The following is a 10,683-nucleotide window of genomic DNA, read 5'->3' as shown; positions in this document are numbered from 1 at the left end:
TATAATGTCACACATTAGTTTTTTTACCAACGCTCGACTCTCCCTACTTTTTAGCTTTCATGGGACATTTTTACGTTATACAAAATCTTATTTTTAATAAATGTTAGTTGTTATTGTTAAGGGAAAAAAAATTGAGTGAAAATCGAACCCACAACATAAAACAAGACAGAATTAATTTAAAATAAAATATAAATTTAAGAAAATCTTCTGCCCAAATTTCATCTTTCTTTTTACTAAAATCCATTATTATAGATACAAACTACAATTTCCCAACAGAGCATAAACACAATTCCACAGCCCACCCACAAACCACATAATTAGTCTCACAATTAATTTCCCACATATTACAAATCAACCCCAACACTTCCCACAATTTTCTCTTCTTCTACCTCCCATTTTCACCCCATCCTAACTTTTAATTTACCCATAAACCCCAAATTCGACAAACACCAAAATATTTCCCTTCTCCCACAACAACGTGATAAGACTTAGCTACCAAGTACCCAAACAGTAGGTAATTACTAATTCGCCCCCGTCTTTCCCGGAATTCCAGATCATCCTCCGTTTAAAAAAATCACGGACAGATTCGACCCGAAAAACCGAGCAGACGACGAAGGAAAGAACCGTATCGGGTCCGGATCCATTCAGGGTCCTCGGATCCGGATCCTCCATTTTCAACCGAGCCGGAGCAACCGCCTCAGGTCTCGGGTCGCCGAGTCGTCGTCAACGACCTTTGACACCTGCTTCTTCCTCGAAAACGACGGCAACGGGAGGGCGATCGGCTCCGGCGACACCACGAACGACGATCCGGCGTACACGTCGGTCTTACCACCCACCGGAGACCTCAGATCCACGATCCTCACCTGCTTCTGTACCGTTTCCGGGCCGGGCCGGAGCCTCTCGGTCCCAGTAGCAGCCAAACCGCCCTTTTCATTCATCTTCGAGTCCAGCGACTCTCCGCGCCTCAAGATTGTGACTTTCTCCATCTTGAAGCCCTGACGTTCATCGTCGGAGCTGGATCTCTTCGTGACCACCGCGGGCGGCGGCTGCGCCTCGATTCTCCTTTGTTCATATCGCACCGCCGGCTTTCTAGATCTAGGGTTAGAAACGTAATTCTTGTTAACGACGGGATTCCCATAGTAGCTGTTCTTCCGGCGCGAAAACGACGCCGGAGGGGCTCTGATCCTTTCGATCAGACAATCCCGAGGCCGTAAGATCTCAGTCCCCATGATATCAAACCCTAAAATCCCCAAAAATACACCTAAAAATACCAAAAAATCGAAAAAAAACCAGAAGAAATTAACAAAATTCTAGGTTTTTTTATTTTTTTATTTTTTTTGTGGCCTCTTCTTCCTCACATGAAGGGGAAGAAGGAGGATTTTTTCGCTCTGTTGGATCTTTCCCTGCAAAATCCGTTTGTGTGATGGAGGAGAAAACGAGGGATTTATAGATAAGGACTGAGGATAATGACGTTTCCACCCACCTTCGCTGCTTGACGCGTGAGGGGCCCGCCACGTTTTTTATTTTCAAAGACAATCCGGCCGAAGCTGACTGGGTCTCTCGTACCAGTCGGCCCTACTTGAAGTCCGTTTTAACGGAGTCGTTGGGGTCTTGACTCTTGGCCCTTGAGTCTGGTATCCGTCATCTGTAACGGCGTCAAGTAGACGGGCCAAGTTGGTGTTGTGGTTGCCTAGTGAATGTCATACAAGAGAAATATTAATACTTCATTACTATATGCAACAAAATAACAAATAAAAAATAATATTGTGTGGAGTGGAAGACCAAAAATGTCTTGTTTTGGACTCTCTGTATAGAAATTAATTTGGTTGTTGAACAATTCAGCAGTCACTCATGCTTACATCTAATTTTGTGTGGACACGTATCGAAGTTTTGATTTTTTTAATTAAAACTTAAACACGTGTCCACACGAGATTGGGTGTAAGTAGGAGTGGCTACTGAAAATTCAGTAGCCAAGTCTTGTTCCTGGTGGATATTGGCATGTTGTGTTTATAAATTACTAGCATATGGGCATATATAAAGTGTGAGAAAATTTTTTATTTTTGTTTTTGAAATAGAAGGAGAGAGGAAGAGAGTGATATAGAATGTGGGAGTTGGAAGTTTTTTAATTTTTTTTAATTAGATATATGTTAGGATTCATGTAGGTGAGGTTTTAAAAAAAAAAAGCAAAATTTGGTCGTGTGAAATTACATTTATGCCCTATATTTCTTATTCATGTTCTGTTTTAATTAAAAGGTTAAACTGGTAATTTCATAGAGTTTTGGTTAACAATGAATGTTTTATTAATTAGTAGAGATTAGTAGTGTGATTTATCAAGTGCGTCAGCTAATTCTAACTATTCATATTCATAAATAATTTTACATATAAGAGAGAATTATATGTAAAATTATTTGTGAATATGGATAGTTAGAATCAATTTACACACACAATAAATCGCACTACATGCAGAATTATTTCAAACATTTTTCTTATTATCAGATTTTATAGTGTTTATAATTAGTTATGTATCTATTTATATGGGAGAAGCTTTTGCAAAAAGAATGAAGCTTTCATGATACTATCCTTCTCTCTGTAGGATTTCAAAAAAAAAAAAAAAAACAAAACAAAAAACTCACTTGGTGGACTGTAGGTGGTTTCATTTATTATTTTTCAAAACATATTTTATTATTTCTAAAAATAAGCAAAATTAAAAAAAAAACTATAAAACAATAAAAAGCCAATTACAACGCGGGTCAGCGTGTAGCAAGAGACTAATTTTATTCGAGTTTTGCCTTAGTTTGGGACTTTTAAAAAGAAGTAATCATTCAAAGAGTTTTGATTAGCATTCTTGTTAGACAGGAAAGAGCTAGGAAGGTAATGAAATTAAAGATTCAAGAAGCATGTTTGCCATCGTTGACCAAATTATATCAATTCCACACATGTTTGTACTCTTTAATTTATTATCTATAAAATTACGCAGTTTTTTTAATTCAAAAACAAAAGATATTTGTGGACCAAATTATTTTAACATGTTACTTAAATTTGAATGGAAGGAAAGGAAAATAAGAAAAGGAAAGAGATTATCTTGGATCCCTTCTACTAAGATCACCGGATCAAGTAATTTGAGCCTTCTAAATTTCATCCAACGATAAAAAATTATCACAATTTTTAAGGGATCAATACAAGTGGGCCGTTGAATGAAATTTAGAAAGTCTGGATCACTTGATTCAGTGACCTTAGTGGGATCTCTTCCCATAAGAAAAGAATATGAATTTAAACCTTTTGTTCATACGATGACAATGAAACGTGAGTCAGCAAAGTCTCCAAGCATTTTTTCTTTTGGTCAACAAGCGAAGTCTCCAAGCTGTGGAATCTCATATGTGGTGGAATTTCTATTTAAAGTGTTTAGTATTTAAACGAATATTTTCATAAAAAAATAGAGGAACACGAAAAAAAAATTATTTTCTTCGCTTGTATTTTATTATAACATGTGAAATATTGCCTAAATACCTGCTATTTGAAAATTTTCTAAAGAGTACGTAAAATTAGCCTCCAAAGAAAAAAGATTAAACAAATGTTTCGAATGTTTTACTCTTTTAATAAGAAGAAAACAAACATGTATTGGTAGAAATTTAAAATGTAAAAGGAAACCTTGCCAAGTTTGTAGGTTTAGACGAATGCCTTAGAACCTTTACCATAATTTCTTGTTAAATTGGCACCTGTTGGTTACGTAAATTGGTCAGAATCAAGACAAAGTGTGTTATATCTTTGCAACTAAAGTTTGAATCTCTCTTCTTATAAGTTAGACTATTAGAGTAACTTAAAATATATATCGTCTTGTAAACAATATAAATATATAGTGCGGATAATCTTTGAAGGAAACATCATAATATTTTGCTTTGTTACTTTAATCCATATTCACATCATAATCTTTTGCTTTGTTATTACTTTAATCTATATTCGGAAAACAACATTTTGTGGAATTACTATGGTTTCAACTTTTGTTAACTCATTTGAAGATGCTCTTATAAGTCTGTACTCTATAATAGTAAAGTGAATAATATCAAGATTGATTTTTTAGTGTAAAAATATGATTTTTCGTTAAAATGAACAGTATTAGGAGTTTTTCGTTAAAGTTCCCTAATTAGAATGCCATGTCATTTTTCTTGTATTATGATAATTATTTTCTTTTTAATTCCTCTAGAACATTGTAAACAACAACTTCATTGCCACCCTTATCAATAAATAAATGAACTTCCTTGCCACTACATGATTATTAAAAAACCCACTGACGTGCATAAAGCTATTTTAGTCAGTAATTTAAATAAAGGTATCATTTCTTTTTAAAGTGATAAATCATTAGAGATGACTCTGCATGATCTTAAAAAATGTTATAAATTATTATAGACTTCTTTCTCTTATTTTATATATGGGAAATAATCCGTGACACCACTTTTGTTACGTAATTTTTGCTACACGTTTTTGTGGGGCTCATTTTACAATATATTTCAACGATGCTATTGGTTTATCTTTTAGGTCTTCCTTCGAAGATCATGTTTACCAAAGATACCCAAATATGAAATTATATGATCATTGGATTAAGAGTTTAGGGATTTTTTTTTTGTAGATCCATATTGGTCAATTTTTTCCAATACAAGTACAAATGAATGTCTTAATGGTTTTTTATTTGTTTATTATTTTTGCAAGAAAGAATGAAATATGAATGATGTTCTAAAAATAAACCGTTTGGATCGTTAAAATACATTATAGAAATAGCCCTACAAGAATGTGTGTATACAATTGTGGGATCCACTCCCTTTAAATATATATTATATATATAATATACATATCATAGATATATGAGTTTATGTAACACATCCCTGTCTTGCTACTCCAAATGAGGCATGTAATCAGTTTGTGTTTATTTACTACTAAATTATATTGAAAAATAATACATATAATAATTAGGAGATCTTGAGGTTAGATTTGAATGGTGTTTCTTAATTTTAGATTCTTAGTTTCAGTGCCCGCCAACAAAATACAACATTATCTCTTCTTTTTTTTTACTTCTTTTTTGGTCAAACAAAAATAAAACACACCATTATCTTTACATATATCCCTTTATCTCTACCTGCAATATCTAATTCCATTACTGGATTCATGAAACTTTACCATCCCATCAAGCTTTTTTCCCATGACTTTATCTACTTTTGGTTTTATGCCTTTCCCTTTTTCCCCTTCCAATCAGTAAACTCAAGCATGCAGCTTCAGCAAGCAGGAGCTCACTAATTTGTTTATTTTCGAGAATGCTCGAAATAATTACGTACAAAATACAATCTAAATGATGAAAATGCAAGGCTAATTTGCATGCTTGATTTATGTGAGTTGTCATGAGTGATTGGAATATATATATATATATATATATATATATATATATATATATATATATATGCATCTGAGTTTTATATGCATTAACAGATTACAGTCATCTATTTGTGAATTGATAATTGAACCAATGTTTAAAAATTTATAAAAAAATTTCAAAAGTTCAAAATCTGCAATAAATTCTAGCAAATTTTCTGTAGTGAATTAGTAAATATTATCAATATTCATTGATTTTCCTATATCAAGCCGGTATATAGTGAAGTTTACATTTCAACCCTATTTCCATATTGATTCTTGATTTTTCTGATACTTCGACGAAAATATTGCTAATTTCGTGGATATTCTAGACACTAAATTGACTCAACATAATTTTTTATGTGATTTGTAAGCAATCTATTTCCAACAAGTGTACACAATTTTTTTCTGGTCTAATAATAACTCTTCCAATTTTAAAAACGAGACCAATGAAAGAAAAGAAAGGAAGCTTTTAGCTTTAGGGTTGAAGTTTGAACACCCTTTTCATAAAGAAGTGAATTGCAAGGAAGCAATCATACTATATTGTCTGATGTTTCCTATATTCATACATTTTCTTGGGAAGTTGTGGAGGAACCATCCTCCCAAAATGCAAATAATTTATATAACTAAAGCTAAAGCTTTGTTTAATTTTTCTTCTTTTGTTTCTTTAGCTCAACTAAAGTTAAAGTTACCTGAAGAATGAAGATTTATATTGTCTTAATTTTCTAATGCTTGTAGAGATGTTTTGGTCACACCTGAAGGATGGAACTGATACCTACCATTTGGTCTGGTGCCTTTCCTCCATGATGACTATCCGGACATGACATTTTGTGCTAGTGTTATAACGTCAGATAGAATGAAATTTACATATAATAATATTACATTATTGACCTAAAACGTTACAGTAACAATGTATTCGTGCAACGAAAGTGCTTCTCCACTTAATGACTTGAATTTTATAAAATAAATAGGGTAAATTACATAAAACTACCTCAACTATTGGGTCATTAACAGCCTCATACCCCGTCTTTAAGAAGTTTCAATGTCATACCTTATCTTCGTCATATCTTCCGTCAATTGTCTATCAATTCCTCTATTAAATCCTGACGTGGCATAAGGTAGGGTCCACTTTCTATTAAAAAATTTAATAAAAAAATTAAAAATATTTATAAAAAAAAAAACGAAACCCAGATCCCATCACCCCCACCCCCAAAACCCTATCCCCTTCATCATCTTCATCTTCCCTACCCCTGAAACCCCATCCCCTTCATCATCTTCATCTTCCCGTCCACCCACCCCTGAAACCCCATCCCCTTCATCATCTTCATCTTCCCATCCACCCCCCCCCCCAAAAAAAAACCTTCATTCCAAGCCCAGAATCCCACCCCCACCTCCCTCGCAACCCCCCCTTTCTCCCTCTTGAGCCTCCCACCCACCTCCCTCTCCTCCACTCTCTTCACCTTCCCTCCGATTCAAAATCTAACAAAAAATAAATAAAAATTCAGAAACAAATTTGAACACAGATTGTCCAGATCATCGCACCCCACCCAACATTTCCTTCCCCAGACCACCTCATCCTTCCCGTCGAAGTCGAAACACCTCAACTGGATTTTTTTTTTGGTTAGATTTTGAATGGGAGGGAAGGTGAAGAGAGTGGAGGAGAGGGTGGTGGGTGGGAGGCTCAGGAGGGAGAAAGAGGGGGTTGTAGGTGTTGTGTTCCTTTCAAGTGCAAATATAAGGATAGTATAATGACACAAGTAAGGGTGTCGAACCACATGGACTGATTAGACCTCTACAAATTGCTAGCTTTATGAGAACCCTAACTAAGCAATGGAAATGAAAACTAAATTTAGATTTTTGTTTTGAAAGCTAAAGTAACTTAAAATGCAAGACAAGATGAATGATATATTGATTCAGAAACAATGGGAACAGAACTAGAGATACCGATTTCACCATTACATTTCAATTCCATGAAAATTAAGTCAAAATGAGTTCAACTCTCCAATCCGCAACTAGGGTTCGTTTTACTTATTTATGATCATCCATTTGATGTGTGGTTGTAATCAAGTACTCCTAATATGCAACCTAGTTGTGATGTTCAACTTAGATTAGCAAGTAAGAATCCATTAAGAACAAGAGTTCAAAAAACCAAACAAATCACATGGCAGGATGTATGCATAGCAGTTTCTTTATTCATTCACATGTCCACCAAGATTAAGCATGATGTGTACTATAACCTTGATCAAATAATTCATAAACAGCCCTAATGGTGATCAAACATTAAGATTACCAAACAAATCATACTATAAAATCAGTGAATGAAACAAGAACACAGATTGGTAATTTGAATACTTTAACTTAATAACATATAGTAGGTTTGCAAGGCTACATCGAAATCCCCAACTATGAACTTAATTACACAACATGATTACAAAATATATAAATATCAAGAACAACATGATTGAAACTAAAGTTCATAGAAGAAACCCCCTTGAAGCAATTCTGATGTTGAATTTCTTCAAGAACAGCGTGGTTGCATGGTTTCTTCAGTGGCAATAGGTAGCGAAGGTTCACTTAAACCTGTTTATTTGGTACATCATGAGTTTAAAGAGTTCAACTCTTACAACATACTCTTAAGATACCAAGACACTTTATTCTAAGCATAACTAGGAAACAAGCACACTCATGATATGGCTATCCATTTAGGGACAGGTCATCATCAAGTTCCTCCATACTGGTATCTGCAATAGCTAATAGGGTGTGAGCATTTCATGCCTAGTAGGAACCATATGCCCTTCAAGTTTATTTATCACATTTAATCAAAGTGTCATTCATCAAACAATATGGTAAAATACAAATGATATGACAAAGAAGTACACAAGAACTCACTCCCTTCTAATCCCTCTAACTTATATTTGTGGCATCCAAACCTACACGTCACATACCATGCTTATACCACTTGGTTCCGAACACCATAAAATATAAGTTAACTCTCATTCCTCCCTTAACCCCGAATTTTATTAGTAATTTCAGTTTCATTAATATGGGCCCTTCCCCCGACGCCCAACTACATGTTCAAAACCTTCACCCTACGCTTGAACATATATAAGTTTTCAATACTTTATTTAACCAACTTTACACAACCCAACACTTGACTCTAAAACATGTAATGCAACCTGAGCATTTCAATTTCACAGACACAATTGTAAACCTCAACATATTCAATCTAGAAATTTTACATAGCTCAACCACTCATTAACACATAATAACATTTAACAAAATCAATATATATAAACACACCAGAGAGGAAACTATCAACCCATTACACAATCATGACAATCAAATGTTTCCAATACATCCGAGCATTTCATTACTACTGTAATAGGTATAATTACTAATATCACAAAGATTAAACATGATATAGAACTATCATCGGGAAATAGAGCCCCACCTCAAGTCCAGCTAACTAGAATACCTCTCTAAGCTTCTGAAGTGTCCAAAGTCACTCCTAGACCTAAAATCACATAAATAATAATAAAAAAAGTTAGCTTAAAGATGGATTAAAGATTCAATTTCAACCTATCAAAAGTTTACCCAAATATACCCTCATCAGAACCTCTTAATGAACCAAGCATAAGTCCCCATATTGTGACCCCATTTTCATCCCTCAAAACTCCATAGAAAAGGATGAAATTACTTGGGTTTTAAAGCTTAACAAACCTAGTTTATAATCTAATCAGAGTTTCCCAAAATGGATTTAAGAGAAGAAAATAATCAAGCTCCAAAGTTAAGTTCACAAATAGTTTTTCTGCAGAAAAATTGCAGATTTGCAGATTTTTTCACATTTTCAAATCATATTTTTCCATAGAAGATCTCAACCAAAATCAATGAAATAAATTGGGCTTTGTTCCTTGTCATGTCTAATTTCAAATATATGAGAAGACTTTTTAAAAACATGTAACGGATTGAGAGAAAACAAGAGCCAAAGTGAGGCTCACGAAATTGCAGTTTTTGTTTTTTAGAAATCAAAGTTGCAGTGGTTAGAAAATAGAAAAATTAACAAATTTAAGTGTTATCGAAGATCACACTAGCACCCTCTCAGCTCCCCTATTCCGATTTCCTACTTTTCCTTCTCCAAACCCTCTCACTCTCCTCTAGTTCTTCAGTGAGAGTTAGAAATACTCTCTTTAATCCTATCATTGCATCTCTGTTTTAGGATGCTTACTCACTCCCCTTAGACTACCCACATCACCCCCAACATTTATGGACAAAATCTAATTATCTTGGTTCCCCACCGTGTGATGGTTGGGAAGAAGAAGAAGAGTTGGGATGGTCTACACGTATAGACCATCATTTGTCCGTTTCTTTGTTTTTTGTTTTTTTAAAGCTAAAATAATCTTACTCCTAATATATATATATTGTTGATGCACAAAATCAGTGAGGACTTTGGTACAACAGAAAGTGTTAAGTTTGTCACCTTCGCTAGATTGCTCCGGTCACTAGTGTGAATAAGTATGTAAATGGATAGAGACAGGGAAGCAAACAAGATGTACATGGTTCAGCCAGATTGGCTACATCCACGGAGTAGAGGAGTTCTCATTAATTGTGAAGGCTTTACACAAGTACATAGGTTCAAGCCCTCATTTAGTGAGTACAAGTGAATGATTTAGTACAAATGACATTCGGAAATATTGTGAGAGAATGATCTCTATTTATAGAAGAGAGTTTCTAGCTTTGTTCTAACATTGACACGTGTCGTGTTGTGATTGGCTTCTGATGTTGACACATGTTGAGCTATGATTTGCTTATGATGTCGACACGTGTCGCATTGTAATAGGTATAATTACTAATATCACAAAGATTAAACATGATATAGAACTATCATCAGGAAATAGAGCCCCACCTCAAGTCCAGCTAACTAGAATACCTCTCTAAGCTTCTGAAGTGTTCGAAGTCACTCCTAGACCTAAAATCACATAAATAATAATAATAAAAGTTAGCTTAAAGATGGATTAAAGATTCAATTTCAGCCTATCAAAAGTTTACCCAAATATACCCTCGTCAGAACCTCTTGATGAACCAAGCATAAGTCCCCATATTGTGACCCCATTTTCATCCCTCAAAACTCCATAGAAAATGATGAAATTACTTGGGCTTAACAAATCTAGTTTATAATCTAATCAGAGTTTTCCAAAATGGATTTAAGAGAAGAAAATAATCAAGCTCCAAAGTTAAGTTCACAAACAGTTTTTTTGCAGAAAAATTGCAGATTTGCAGATTTTTTCA

General features: G+C 34.4%; 1 protein-coding gene across 1 annotated transcript; it reads right to left on the bottom strand.

Annotated features, from left to right (window-relative positions):
• Positions 1-205: 205 nt before the first annotated feature.
• On the bottom strand, positions 206-1,432 carry LOC103403809 (uncharacterized). Its single transcript, XM_008342655.4, has one exon. It carries the CDS (start codon positions 1,227-1,229, stop codon positions 675-677), a length of 555 nt encoding a protein of 184 aa, XP_008340877.3. The 5' UTR covers positions 1,230-1,432; the 3' UTR covers positions 206-674.
• Between the last annotated feature and the right edge of the window lie 9,251 nt (positions 1,433-10,683).

This window comes from Malus domestica, chromosome 16 (genome assembly GCF_042453785.1).
Source record: "Malus domestica chromosome 16, GDT2T_hap1".
Lineage (NCBI taxonomy): Eukaryota > Viridiplantae > Streptophyta > Magnoliopsida > Rosales > Rosaceae > Malus > Malus domestica.
This window is presented reverse-complemented; position numbering and strand designations above follow the sequence as displayed.